Here is a 14,825-nt window from a genome sequence, read left to right as displayed (position 1 = left end):
TACAGTCTGTATGGTAACACCCATTGTTTCATGTTCTCTGTGTATATAAAATCTCTTCACTGTATTTTCCACTGTATGCATCCAATGAAGTGAGCTGTAGCTCATGTAAGCTTATGCTCAAATAAATTTGTTACTCTCTAAGGTGCCACAAGTCCTCCTTTTCTTTTTGCGGATACAGACTAACACGGCTGCTGCTCTGAAACCAAACATTACATTGAAGCTTTTGATAATTACACTTTACACCTGAGGGCAGGAGAGATGTTCACTTCGGAGAAAGATACACGGTATGCCATGGGAAATGGCTTGTCCCTAAAATGCCTCTAAAAATAAAGCATTGACAATTTTTTCATGTGGTTTTCCCTTATTTCCATCCAACAAAGATGGTCACCCTAAGTGTAGGTGATGCCTTTAGGTTGGATTCACACTAAGGGGTTGTCTTCCCTGCAGAATAAAAGGTGTGCTAGCTAACTCAAGTTAAGAACACACCCTGTTTTTAGCAGTGAAGACGTATCTGCTCCTCAGGGCAGCCCAGGTTCACCAGTCTCAGTTCCTCTGTGCTGAAAATATGACTGAGGCTACTGGAACACACTGAGATCTTCCGCTGTGTCTCTCAAAGGCTCTTTGTAATGGGGAGTGCTCACCTCAAGAGTGCCCTCTGGTGTCAGGGAACAATGATGCAGGATTTTTCATCTTTAGCACCCCTGGCAGGCTATCTGTTTTGGGGCACCATTCAGCCCCTCCAGCTAAGAAGTGACTAGGCCCAAAAATAATAAATGTCCAAGTGCAGTCCAAAGTCCCAGAGTCAGCCTATCTTCTGGGTCCTGTGCTCAACCCTTCCCTGGGGTTCCACTGCCTTTCTCCAGCTCTGTCCCACCCAACCTAAGTCTCCCTGAGGCCTCTAGCCACTAAGGGTACGTCTACACAGCGAAGAAAAACCCGGGCTAGCCGACTCAGGATCGCAGGGCTGTTTCATTGCTGTGTAGACTTCCAGACTCGGGCTGGAGCGCAGACTCTAGGTCCCTGCAGGGTGAGAGGGTCACCGAGCCAGCCCTGGTCAGCTGGCGTGGGCCAGTGGCAGGTTTTTCTTTGCTGTGTAGATGTACCCTAACAGTGCCCTTTGCAGCAGCCCGCTTGCCTGAACTCTCTCAGCCTGTTTATAAGGCCCAGGTGTCCGTGGAGTTATCACCCCATCCGTTTTCAGTCCCGTCCTCTCTGGCTGACAAGCTAGGGTCTGACTATTGCCCAGGTAGACTGAATGTGTCCAGCTGGCCTTTAACCCTTTCACCCCATCACACTCTTCTCTCACCCTTTGTTTCCGGATGGGGTTGTAACGCTCTGATCAGTGTTGGGATGATAGCAGATAGAGCTCTGATCTTTTGTTTGCACAGCAGATTAGAAAATAGCCCAGTCCTACCCCCGCTGGGCCAGATTTGACATAGCACTACAGCCCCTTGTGCCAGCTAAGGTTGCAGGGCAGGCATGAGTGCCCCCCCAGGAATACCTCCAGCACAGGGAGCCCCTAGACGTGACTCTGACAGCTAGGCGGAGCTGCTCCCCTACAATCACAGGGGCATTCTGGGATATGGAGTCGGGGCATAGCAAGGGTTGGAGGAGGCATGGCTGGGCCCGGCCTGCTCCTTGAAGATTCAGCTCCCCTGCCAACCCCCATAGGGGTCATTGTAGTCAGACACATATTTGAGCGGCCCTCAGGGCTCCTGTAGCCTGTGCCGGGTGTCCCAGGGAGGCACAAACTGCCTCTCTCTGTGCTCTCCCTTGTTCCTCAGCAGCAGCACTTTCAGAGATGCCGTTTCTGTCTGTGGAGTGCTTCCCCTTCCACCTAAACTGGAGATAATGGCACCTCCCATCAGTGCAGTCCAGACTGTACCCCTGTGCTCCGAGTAAGCCTTTCCAGCCAAGGAAGTGAGACCGCCTTTCCCCAGCTTTACAACCCCCTCAAGAAATCATGGCTTCTAGATCCCAAAATGAGCCTGGAGCCTTTGAAGTTGCCATTCTGTCTGGCCCTCACAGAGCAGAGCCCCAGGCTGCTGCTGAGGTCCTGTCAAAATCAAGTCCTTGCCCCCACTTTGGGTATGAACAGGACACATTTCCCCAGTTTTTGCCAGTTCCCTTTATGACTAAATTGCCCTCAATCTCTCTCTTTATGAGCCCAGCACACTGGACGGTAGGAGGATGGAGCTGAACTGCAGTGCACAGTAGCAAAGAACAAGCTCTAAATTCCATCAGCATTTCAGAGCAAGCACCTTGTGACATTATTGACATAATCTGGGACCGTATAGATCATTGTTGCAACCAAGGTCCTGTAGTGGCACTAAACCTTATATAAAGGGGGGCAAATGAGGTGTCTAAGACAAGGTTATGGTTTGCTGACAATGATTATGCTGTCTATATGTGTGTATCATTTTTGTAGTTGAAGTTAAGAATATTGGCTCTATACTGTCTGTATTTGAAACTTATGCTATGCTTCTGGGTGACACTCCAGAGAAGTTGGTGTCAGCTCTGCCTAGCCTGCTTGATGGCCCATTAAGGACCATCAGCTGTACAACTGACCCATTGAGGGAAGGCAGAGACGCCTTGTGACTCAGCAAGGTATGCAGGGACATGCCTATGGACAGAACTCTGAGGTTTTTCCATGCCATGTGATGAACAGCTTGTCTTTGGAACAAAGAAAGAAAGACCACATGGCAAGAGAATCTAAAAAGCTTCTGCAGCTCCCCCATCTTGTCTTCAGTCCTGCTTCTTACCTCTGGAGGAACTTTGCTACTCTGAAGCTTTGAACCAAGGACTGAAAGACCCATCCCAGCTGTGGATGTACTCCAGAGACTTGATTTGAACCTGCAGTTTATTCTATCACTGCTGCAAGCCTGAACCAAGAATTTTGCCATTACTATATATAATTGATACCATTTAACCAATTCTAGCTCTCATCTCTATCTTTTCCTTTTATGAATAAACCAAGGTGCCAGGTTTGGGGGGTATTGAGTCCTTGAGGAGGGGAAGTTCTCTGTGCTGAGGATTCTCCCAGGGAGGATCCCCTTGTCCTGCTGAGTTCCTCGCATTCATTTTCTCCACCTCTCTCCTCAGCATCTTCAGCACCTACAGTTTGGACGTGGTGGCCAGCACTTCATTTAGTGTGAACATCGACTCCATGAACAACCCCAATGACCCCCTTGTCGCCTACATCAAGAAGTATCTCTCATTCAATTTGTTTAACCCACTGCTCCTGTTAGTAGGTATGAGGATCCTACACACCTAAAGACTCAGACTCCTAGATTAGTGCCTTAGGGCCTGTGTACCCTATCTCCCATCATCTCCTTTGGGATTTCAGGGTCCCCTTCACTTTTCAGGAGGTGCTCAGCCCCTTGTAAGATCAGGCCCTCCCTGACAGATTTGTAAAGATACTTATACAGAGAGATTCTCCCCCATTCCTTTGGCCAGCTCAGTCTGCAGCACCCAGGTAAAATAACTGGATACAGAGGTAAGAGGGAGAACTTTTATTCCCTTGGCAGGACAACTACACTGAATGTGGCATCACAGTTGGCTAAGTAGAGGGGTAAAAGTCAGGAGATTCTCAAGTGAAATTCCCACCCACGCCACAGCGGTGGACTCCTGTAATCCCTCTTGACCAGGGGTCTGAACTAGGTGAAATAAATTGGGAGTCAGCAGTTGTCATTAGAGCCAGAAGCACCGGAAAAAGGTCATTTGGCAGGCTAGTTGTCCTTGGCGAGTTACCCGGACTCTGCCCACTCTCCCGCTGTGCCTTGGAGCACATATCCCACTGCAGCCCTCTTTGCTGAGCTGCAGCCTGTTAACCACGAGGGGAACTGTTTCCTTTCTCTCTTGTTCAGTGATGTTCCCCTTCCTGACACCAGTGCTGGATAAGATGAATGTGAGTCTGTTTCCCTCGGGCTTCCTGGACTTTTCCTCAACATTATCCAGAGCATCAAGACGGAGAGGCAGAAGAACAACCACTCGGTCAGTCTGGCCCACCTTGTCTTCCTTAGCATGCATGCGCTTGCTCTGAGAGTAGGACTAAGCTGGAGATGTAATTTCCAGCTCCACGAAACAGACCCGTGCCAGCTCCGATGGAGCTTGTGTGCTAAAATTAGAAGTGTGGCTGCAATCGCTCAAACAGCAGGAAGGGCGAAGCGCCCTGTCATAAATATAAAGGGAAGGGTAAACACCTTTAAAATCCCTCCTGGCCAGAGGAAAAACCCTTTCACCTGTAAAGGGTTAAGAAGCTAGGATAACCTCGCTGGCACATGACCAAAATGACCAATAAGGAGACAAGATACTTTCAAAGCTGGAGGGGGGAGAACAAAGGTTCTCTCTGTCTGTGTGTTGTTTTTCCAGGAACAGAAAAGGAATGGAGTCTTAGAACTTAGTAAGTAATCTAGTTAGATATGCATTAGATTCTGTTTTGTTTAAATGGCTGATAAAATAAGCTGTGCTGAATGGAATGTATATTCCTATTTTTGTGTCTTTTTGTAACTTAAGGTTTTGCCTAGAGGGATTCTCGATGTTTTGAATCTGATTACCCTGTAAGGTATTTACCATCCTGATTTTACAGAGGTGATTCTTTTACTTTTTCTTTAATTAAAATTCTTCTTTTAAGAACCTGATTGCTTTTTCATTGTTCTTAAGATCCAAGGGTTTGGGTCTGTGTTCAGCTATGCAAATTGGTGAGGATTTTTATCAAGCCTTCCCCAGGAAAGGGGGTGTAGGGTTTGGGAGGATTTTGATGGGAAAGACGTATCCAAGCAGGCTCTTTCCCTGTTATACATTTGTTAGACGCTTGGTGGTGGCAGCAATAAAGTCCAAGGGCAAAAGGTAAAATAGTTTGTACCTTGGGGAAGTTTTAACCTAAGCTGATAAAAATTAGCTTAGGGGGTTTTTCATGCAGGTCCCCACATCTGTACCCTAGAGTTCAGAGTGAGGAAGGAACCTTGACACGCCCCAAGTAGAATTCCATCCAAGACTCTAGGTACGTTCTCAGGTAGCTAGCCCCTCCCGCTGCTCATGCTGCTGCGGCTATGGTTCTATTTTTAGCACGCTAATGCAGTCAGAACTAGCACGGGTATGTCTCCGCACGCTGGAAATTGAGTAGTTCATACCCTGTGTGGGGAAGGTTTCTGAGCCTGTCCCCAGAGGCGACACTCCATACAAGCTCCCAGTTTGCCAAATTTGGGTGAGACTGGATAAGTGTCCTGCTCAGGCTTTCAGGAGAAGAAATTAATCCCCTTGCTCAAAATGGGTCTCCAGCATGCACCTTAAGGAGCCTCCTAGCCACCATACTTTGAGGTCTTCCTTCACATCCTCCTTATACTGCTGGACTGATGGAGGAACTGGGGCTGAAGCATCAGAGAGAAAGCCTGTGCTGGACTAGCCTTTCATTCCACCCACTGCTCCTCTGAGGGTGCACCTACACAGCACAGGAAGGTGTGATTATAGCGCAGGTGAGCATAGCCCACACTAGCTTTAATTTAGTTAGCATGGGTAACAGTAGTGAAGATGTGGCAGCATGGGCTTCAGTGTAGGCTAGCAGCCCCAGTACAAGCATGCAGGGAACCCTGGGTATGTACTCAGGTTGCTAGCCTGCACTGAAGTCCCTGCCACCGTGTCTTTACTACTATTGTTACCTGTGCTAGCTAGATTAAAGCTAGCACAGGCATGCCTACCTGCACTGCAAGCACACCTTTCTTTGTGCTGTAGCTCTGCCCTGACTCTGTCCTTCCATCCCCAGGTCCGGGTGGATTTCCTGCAGCTGATAGTTGACTCACAGAGTTCAGATGGCAGCTCTGAATCTAATGAGAAGACACACTCCTATAAAGATAAGGCTACAGGCCCCTCCTCCTCCCAGCCACTAGCTGCGATATTTCATATAGGGTTTTGGAGGGACGGAGTTTTAGTACACATCAGGAGAATGACCAGAAATTCCTTCCCTCCCACCCCCGCCAAAGCAAGTTCTGTGCTTTCCAGAAATCCATGCTGTGATCTGGATCTCTCTCAGAAATAGAGAAAGGGAATTGACAGCTGGAGTTTCAGAGATGCTGAGCACCCACAATCCCTACTGAAACCAATGGGAGTTGTCAATTCTCAGCGCTCATGAGAATCAGGACAGTAATGATTTGTGCTACACATGAAATTGGATAGAATCAAACCTAATGAGCGAGGGGCAAATCCCGAGGCACTTAATCAACCGAACTGGAGATTTACCTGTGTGAAATCTGAGTCAAAGCCAGCAGGGCAGATGACTCAGGAGTTGACCCTAGGTGCTCCAAGTTACTATAATTTAAAAAAAAATCCTTACTTCTCTACCCTTGTCTCTTGCCATATCCTCCCTTACTCTGCCAATGACTTTAGCCTTGATCACTCACTTGTCCGTCATTCCCATAGCTCTTTTCATCCTGTCTACCTCTGTACATGGAACGCCCCCCCCACCACCCCCCGGAAAGCCAGTAACTACTCTCCCTTCCTGTATGCCATTCCTCAAGATCCTATAGAAGAAACTCGGCCAGAAGTAAAAGGGAGGCCAAGGGTAATCAAAGAGTTCCGATGTAGCTATTATATTTTAAAACAATTCATAATAAAGTATAAAAATGTGTGTCATATAAGTAAGATTTGGACATAGTGTGACAGGGTCAGGCCAGATGGCAACAGGAGAATGATCGAAGGTAGATATATTAGCCCCAGATTAAGCAGGTCCCCTTTCCCTGAGTAGGATAATGGACTGTTCCAGAACAATCAAGGAGGTTGCTGGACCCAATTAAGGCCAGCTAATTAGGACACCTGGAGCCAATTAAGAAGCTACCAGAATCAATTAGGACAGGCAGGCTAATCAGGGCACCTGGTTTTAAAAAGGACCTCACTTCAGTTAATGAGGTGTGTGCCAGGAGTTGGAAGCAAGAGACGCAAGAAGCTGAGAATGAGAAGGCATACTGCTGGAGGACTGAGGAGTACAAGCGTTATCAGATATCAGGAGGAAGGTCTTGCGGTGAGGATAAAGAAGGAGTTGGGAGGAGGCCATGGGGAAGTAGCCCAGGGAGTTGTAGCTGTCACGCAGCTGTTACAAGAGACACTGTAGACAGCTGCAATCCACAGGGCCCTGGGCTGGAACCCGGAGTAGAGGGCGGGCCCGGGTTCCCCCCATCTCCCTCAACTCCCTATTTGAGACAAGAAGAGGTGACCTGGATTGTTGGTCCCACCAGAGGGGAAGGTTCCTGGCCTACCCCTGACCCACTAGGTGTGTCAGCAGAGACTGCGGGGATTGTTCTCCTCCCTTTCCCCATGCTCGACAGTGATGAGGTTATCTGAGTAAATGGCAGGTTTGAGCCACTAGCAAAAGTGGCCAGACTGAGGGTTGCCGTGAATCTCTGAGGCGAGCAAATCCGCCAATAAGCACAAGACCCACCAAGGCAGAAGAGGAACTTTGTCACAATAGCTTGATTTTATCCCTCTCCTTCTTCGTTTGTAAGCTCTTTGGGTTTGTGTTTGTACAGCGCCTTGCACGATGGGGCCCTAATCCTGCTGTGGCCTCTGACACTGCTGCAGTAGAATTGTTAAATAATAATTATTGCAGAGTGCTGCCAGCGTGCTTAGCACAGTCGAAACCTTCCCTCAGGAGCTTGCAGCTCACCTCAGAGCCTAGGGGCGAGTGTTAGACATCTGTCCACCTATGAATATCTCTGTTATGTTCTTATATTTTCAAACCCACTGTGGAGCAAGAGTGCAGTTCCGCAAACCCTCTCCAGAGCAGGGTCTCTCCTACCCCTGCTCTTCAGGCTGCTGTGTTGCAGTGAATAAACTCAATGGGCCTGTTTCCCACCTCACGGACACGGATGTGACTCAGTTGATTTTAATGGAGTTACTCCTGATTTACAGCAGGGCGAGAGGGGAGTCAAGTCCACCACTTGCCGCTGTTGCTTATTGGATTCTAGAGGGGTTAACCCATGTCAGATGGACCTTTCGCTATTGTACTTAAATGATCAGCAAAGGAACTGTAGTAAATGGATGCCCGGGTAGGACTCTCATCTGAGCTGGGCAGTGTATAGGAGGGAGGCTTCACCCTCCCTGTGTGCTTTCTTGCCTCTTTTTCCAGCTCTGTCTGACAAGGAGATTATGGCGCAGGCCCTTGTCTTTATCTTAGCTGGTCATGAGACCACCAGCTTCACCCTCAACTTCCTCTCATATAACCTGGCCACTCACCCCGACGTGCAGCAGAGACTGCAGGAGGAGATTGACGCCGCTCTTCCCAACAAGGTTAGAGGGGTTTGCAGTGCTCTGTGTCCAGCAGATGCACCCTGGTCGCTGCTGCGCGGGGGCTGAGCTGAACCTGGGTGGAAGGCGGAGCATCTGTTCTGTACACAGGAGGTTTCCCCAACCAGGGCTGTCAATCCTACACCATGCACCATTGTGACCTGGGCTTTCTTTGGCCATAGCAACCCAGTCTTTCGATAGCATCTGGGTGCATCAGGGAGTAGAGACGTCTAGGGAAGTTCCCTCGTGTGACCTGCCTGTCTGTGCCAGGGGGCACCTGGAATTGCGGGGCAGGACCAAGGTTGGGGATTGAGGGGACCTCACTAGCCCCAGTTTAACCATTGGCATCCACATGCTGCAGTATTTAAAGGAGCAGCCCTCTGGGTCAGCACTGTACCAGTACCTCAGTCTCATGCTAGAGGGTGCTGTCCTGCTGGAGGTGGACAGGACAATTTGCCCCCGGGTCCCATGGTCATCCCGATTTGTTTAGCATGCCTACTGTGCATATATGCAGCCAGGCAAGCCCTGAGATGGCCTCTTTTGTACCTGAAAATCTGGTTCCCTCTGCCTTTCCCTCCCCAGGCTGCTCCAACCTATGACGCCATCCTGCAGATGGAGTATCTCGACATGGTAGTGAATGAAACCCTCAGGCTCTTCCCCGTAGGTGGGCGGATCGAAAGAGTCTGCAAGAAAATCATTGAGATAAACGGAGTGACCATTCCGAAAGGCACCGTGACAATGATCCCAGCCTACGTGCTGCATCAGGACTCGGAATACTGGCCAGAGCCAGAAGAGTTCAGGCCCGAGAGGTAAGGGCCAGGGAGGGGGAAGAAATGCTGCTTCCTCCTGAAGTGTGTGGGTGAAAATGGCAGCAAAGGTGGGGGAAGCGTGACTATAACATTTAAATGAGGCATTTATTAATGTCTGACGTCCAGTCCTGCCGTTGCCGCGCGTGGAGTTTTATGATCTACATCCATAAACTGTGCATGGAATTTAATGAACTGTATTGAAGAAAATGACACTGAAACCAGCTCTCAGCAGCTATAGCACTGAGGGGTTTATGGCCAGACATTAAAGCCAGAGCAATCGGGTGACTGGCACAGTGCCATGCAGATCAGTGATGGAAGGGCAAAGAGGTGTTGAAAATAAAATTTAATTTTCCAGTTCACATTATGAAATGTTCCCTGCTCAGGAATTACTGATGTGTCAGGCCCTGAGAAATGAGGCAAGAATCTGATGGAATTAGGTGGCCTAACCCTCACTGGATTGCAAAAGGCCCAGCAGCCATTCCAAGTTGGCACAGAGAGCCAGGAATAATTGTCTCTCTCAATAATGATATTAAGAGCTGACATTTATATAGCAGTGTTCATGTGAAGAGCCCAAACTCTACAAACTATTGCAGATTAATCCTCAGTCATTGAAATGCACCCACCTCTGGAGTGAAACAGGGCAGCTGTTTAACAGTGCGTGGCAGCACGGGGACAAAGTTTAGGAGGAGACGTGAAGAATAACATGTCCAGCTGAACCTGCATGCGGAATCTTAGACAGACGAACTGTAATTACCCAATGGGATTTACGCACAGTGATGAGAACTGTGCTAGATGGCCAGCTCTGCTCTAGTATCAGATACATGGCTGGCAAGTGGTTCAACTGATGGAAGATAGCACCACTTTTCAATGGATAACGTAAAAATGACTAAAGAACTAGAAGTTCTGCGCAAGTTACTCTGAAGTCAACTTAACCTCTTTGCGATGAGCTCCAAAAAGCTCTCCCAAGCTAGTCATGGTAGGGCCACCTCAGCAGTTGGATGGGCGAGATCCAACGAACACCTGCCATTGTGTGTGTGCGCTCTGGGAAGTGGTGTTGGGAATTCAGGAGGTGGAACACGATCCTCTGGGTCAGCATTGCACCTGTACCTCACACTCAAGCTAGAGTGCTGGCCTTCTGGGGGTACTGTTGGTTCAGATGCAGAGTAAAATAGAAATTTTGTCCACTTGTGGTGATTAATGTTCCCGTGCTGCTTTTCATAAGAGTATGGGTATTCTGGCTAAAGTCCAGCCTGGGGTATAATAATCTACCTTGCCTACATTTTCCCATTACAGTTAGATAGAGTATTCTTCTTCACTTCCTCGTCTAACCATTTGTGTAGTGTTGTTGTATGCCATGAAACAGCTGCTCCATTCTACCCCAGAGTCTGTATTTCAATGGTGATTGTCGTGAGCCTTACCTAGTTTGTAGATCCATTTAAATCTGTGAAGTACTTTGGCATGGAAAGTGCTATAAAAATATAAGTTGTCATTTTGATTTAGGATTATTGAAATGTTTCACTGGCAAAGCTCTTTTATTTTACAGATCCTGTCTGGTTTGCAGCACAAAGAAAGAATATGTCTTCTCTTCTGAGCGGCATGTCTCAAAAGCTAGCTCTTGTGCAGACCAGACAGGGAGAGACACTTGCTCTGTTTGTCCATTTACTTGTTATAAGTAGAAGATCTAGAGCTGTTTTTTGTGATATGGACTCTGGGTTTAGTTTCTGGGACGAGAGGAATTTCAACTTGAGTTCTGAGAAGAGTTCCCATGAAATCACAAGTATATTCTAGGACTTCCTGCTCATTTGAAAGCCCTGGAGATATACAGCTAATTCTAGGCACCAGCATGGAAGGGGGTGGGAGGGTGTTGTACGGTGAGGGAGGAACAAGGAAAATAGATAAGTTCTCATTGAAATATGCAAAACAGGCCTTTGCCTCCTCCCAATCCATTGAGCATGCCAAATCCAACAAAGAGGACAGGTCCTGAGACAGTAGTTTCTCCTAACTTGTTTCTTCTTTTCTCTGATTGGAACCAGGTTCAGTAAAGAGAACAGAGAGAGCATGGACCCCTACATTTTCCTGCCCTTTGGAGCTGGTCCCAGGAACTGCATTGGAATGAGGTTTGCCCTTCTCAGCCTGAAAGTGGCCATGATTGTGCTGTTGCAAAGGTTTTCCTTCAGAACTTGCAAAGACACCCCGGTGAGAATCCATCCTTGTATCTGTATTGTTTGTTTTACTACCTGAGATGGTCTTCGCTCGTGGGGAGCGTTGCCTAGTGGCCGGGGCTTAGGCTCTTCGACCTGCAGAGGGGATTTTGATTGGGGAGCCCAGCCCCTCCCACCTCACCGGGCTCTGGCCCAGGGCTCTGTGAGGGCAACACAGGGCTCCAACACCCAGAAGAGCCTTAAACCAGCCCTCCCTAGGTCACCCCTCTATTGTCCGCAGTTAGCACTCTGTACCAATAAACTGAGTCCACATGAGAGAGGGGGAATGGCTCCCCCTCAGGTTGCCCCTGACGCAGATCCTCCCCTCCCTCAGGGAGAGAGCCTACCTTCCCTCAGCTCTTCCCTCAGGAGCTGCGAGTTGCAGGTCTGCTCTCTTCCTTGCTCTGCCCCTGAGCTGTTCTGCTCCCACCTCCTCCAGCCTGTGCATCTCTTACATGCGTGGTAGGGCAGGGCAAGCTGAGTCCAGAGCAGCTCCTTAACCCCTTGTTGCCCAATGAAGGGTTTGTATACCCCCGTCGCGCTACCATAGTCTCATTGAGATAATCACATGTGCGCATTGTCACCTGTGTCTCAGAACAGATGGGGCACTGTGTCTCTCACGCACATAATCCCTTTCCCCATTCAGAGGCTGATAGATTCTGGAGCACTGAACCTGGTAGGCAGAGTTGGTTTTACCTTCACACTACGAAAGCAGGAAGATTTCAGTGTGGATTAGAGGCATGTGGTGGTGTTTGGGGTTTTTTTTGTTTGTTACCATGGTTATTTGGGTATCTGCTAACATTGAGTCTAAAAGGACCCCAAGACTGTGAGTTGATTAAGGGTACATCTACATCCACTCATTAAAAATATACCCACAGCAGCGAGTATCACAGCCCGGGTCTAAAGAAGGGTTTACGGCACTAAAAAGAGCCAAGTAGACAGTCCTGCTCAGGCTCTGAAGCCAGAGACGGGGGTGGGTTTCAGATCCTGAGCTCCAGCCCGACTGGGAACCTCTACATGGCTATTTTTAGCACCATACCACAAGCCCGGGAGGCCTGAATCTGTAGAACTGGGCTCTGAGACTCACTGCCGTGAATGTTTTTTGCAGTGTAGACATTTGCTTAGACATCTGAGAACAGATACCCTCAATATTGGGAGATCTTATATAGAGGAGGCAAATTCTTCAAACAACCTCCTTCCTCCTGTCAGCATGTCCTCAGTCTTGCTTGGGCTTCAGCTTCATACATGTACCGGTTGAGCAAGGCACTCAGAAAGTTGGAGATGGTGCTATTTATATTTGACATAAAGTAGGTGCAATTTGCTACTTGAAAGTATATGTCAAATAATCCCTGCTGTAAGTTCTTTGTCAGTAACAGCTTTGGGAGCAGTTTGTTCTGTTCCCAGGCTAAGCAAGCGTTATTCTTAGGTTTTCAGGGCAGGTTCTTGCAACTTCAAATTCTAGATTGGCTTTCTGTGAATATTCTACAACGCTCCAATAGAATGTCCCGTTTCCAAGGACGCCTTGTCCATGAGCTTGTTTGCTGGGGGAAGATGAGCCCAATGGCCAAGAACATGCTCAAACCAGATTTGTCTGAAAAAGCAAACAGATATTTACAGAAGTTTTTCTTGGCTGTGAGTGCTCAGCTCTAAACTCTACTGACGTGAGCTGCCGATAACTGACCTGTTACCTTGGAGGTGAAAGACTGTAACAGCCCATTAACAATCCACTGGCCTCCCCGGCCTCCCCTGAGTCTAAAGACACTTTTCTAGTCCTGAAATGGATCCGTTTAATTTAATTAAAGGAAGACTATTTAAATTTGTATCATATCACTAATGCCAGCAGCTTTATGTAGCTCCTCCAGCTTTCCCACCAAAATACCACTCCAAAATATATGCCCAAAGAAGCTGCTTTCCCCTTGAGCTCAGTGATGCAGGCTGTGCTGAGAGCCGAACTTCAGACATCAGGAGGTTACTCAGGATTCCTGGTCCAAGCCCATATGAAGCCTGAAGCAACCTGTTGCATTGTTGATGTGTTCATGTTGTCTTGTTGGGAAGGAAGATGCTGGGTATCTTGCTTGCACTGGTGAATCTCAGCATCATTGAATCCCCTAGGAGCTAGACAGGGAAATAGACCATCTCCGCCCATCCTCTGCTAGTGCAAGGCTGTTCCCAGCACTCCATCCTCTGCTGTTCTATCCAGACTAGTTTTAAAAGTTTCATGGTTCGATGCTTCCAGCCTGTCCTTGGGACAGACAGTTCCACAGCCTGGTGCATCTCACTGACAGGAAGTTTCTCTGGCTGTTCAGTCTGATAATCCTTTCTTAGTTTTGTTCCATTACTCCTGTATGTCACACACAATACCTCTCCCTCCTTCGTGTTTACACTCATCAACTATTAACAGACTGGTACCATGTCTCTGCTTTGTCATTGCTCAGCCAAGCTTGACAGATTTACCTCGTGAAACCTTTCCTTGTATGTCCAGTTCCCTCATCAGATGTGTGGTTCTCCATTGAGTTCCTCCCAATATATCAGTATCTTGGTGGTGGGGGACAGAATTGAAGGCAATATTGCTCCTGCTACTGGAGAACATTATACCTGTACTGCACCCTTCTCACTGGACCTGTACCAACATATTTGGCAACAGTGGGCTCATGCAGTAGGTCAGAAAAATGCAAATGAGTGAAAGCAAAGGGTGTGAGACATGAGTGGACGCTTTGTAGGGTATGTCCACACTTGGAGCTGGCAGATCAAGGATACATATTCATGTTAGCACTCTCTGAGCTTGCATGCTAAAAATAGAGTGTAGCCTCTCTCAGTGCGTGTCTGTCAGAGACCCGAGGTATGTGCTCAGGGCAGTTAGCTCCTCCTGCTGTTCACGCTGCCATGGCTACCTTCTATTTTTTGCATGCTAGCTGGATGACAGAGAGCCTGTATGTCTGCTCAAGATATGAATCGTAATCCCAAATCGACATGTAGACATTCCCAGGGTGTTGGGCTTTTGTCAGAAGGAATATAATGTCTGCTGTGTCCCTCCCTAGCTCCCCGCATTCTCTGGCTTTCTTTTCATTTTTCTCTACTAATGGTGAAGATCCCTCTGGTGCTGGACACAAGGGGTTTCTTGCAACCCAAGAAGCCAGTCATTCTGAAGATGGTCCCCAGAACCCATGTCGATCCAGAGGTATAAAACAATTTGCAACGGATCAGAGGCTGCTGCCAGCTGCTCCTTCCGCCTCATTCGTCTCTCTATCAATCACATGAGAATAGGAATGAGCCATGTAAAACTGTAGAGGGAAAGCAAAAGCAATATCTAGAAAAAGCCCCAGGGTCATGAAAAGCAGGGCCTTGTGACTATACAGCATACCAAATTTGATGGGCCCTTCTGTCTAACAGGAGATTGTGCATAGCTTTTCTACCAAAAAACCCCACACAAAGTACAGGCTGAGCAGAGTACAATTTTTATAAAGCAATAATAGAGACCCAGGCCTGTTTCTCATTGATACCAAGACCCCTTTACGCTGTTCAGACAGTCTAAAGGGACCTT

At 48.0% G+C, this 14,825-nt stretch overlaps 1 protein-coding gene across 1 annotated transcript; it reads left to right on the top strand.

Moving 5' to 3' along the window:
* Window positions 1–5,074: 5,074 nt before the first annotated feature.
* On the top strand, window positions 5,075–14,584 carry LOC140917993 (cytochrome P450 3A19-like). The gene is made up of 6 exons (XM_073361521.1): window positions 5,075–5,095; window positions 5,762–5,849; window positions 8,117–8,277; window positions 8,857–9,083; window positions 11,117–11,279; window positions 14,373–14,584. The coding sequence occupies exons 1-6, from the start codon at window positions 5,075–5,077 to the stop codon at window positions 14,466–14,468; spliced, it is 756 nt and encodes a 251-aa protein (XP_073217622.1). The 3' UTR covers window positions 14,469–14,584.
* Window positions 14,585–14,825: the final 241 nt, after the last annotated feature.

The sequence above is a fragment of the Lepidochelys kempii genome, chromosome 10, assembly GCF_965140265.1.
Source record: "Lepidochelys kempii isolate rLepKem1 chromosome 10, rLepKem1.hap2, whole genome shotgun sequence".
In the NCBI taxonomy this organism is placed as follows: domain Eukaryota; kingdom Metazoa; phylum Chordata; order Testudines; family Cheloniidae; genus Lepidochelys; species Lepidochelys kempii.
The sequence above is the reverse complement of the archived record's forward strand: the minus strand, read 5'-3'. Positions and strand labels throughout refer to the sequence as shown.

Coding starts and splice junctions, on each gene's coding strand:
- LOC140917993 (XM_073361521.1), top strand. CDS start 5,075: ATGCAGTCAGAACTAGCACGG. Junction 5,850..8,116: donor GAAGACACACTCCTATAAAG/ATAAGGCTACAG, acceptor CTCTTTTTCCAG/CTCTGTCTGACAAGGAGATT. Junction 11,280..14,372: donor GAACTTGCAAAGACACCCCG/GTGAGAATCCAT, acceptor CTAATGGTGAAG/ATCCCTCTGGTGCTGGACAC.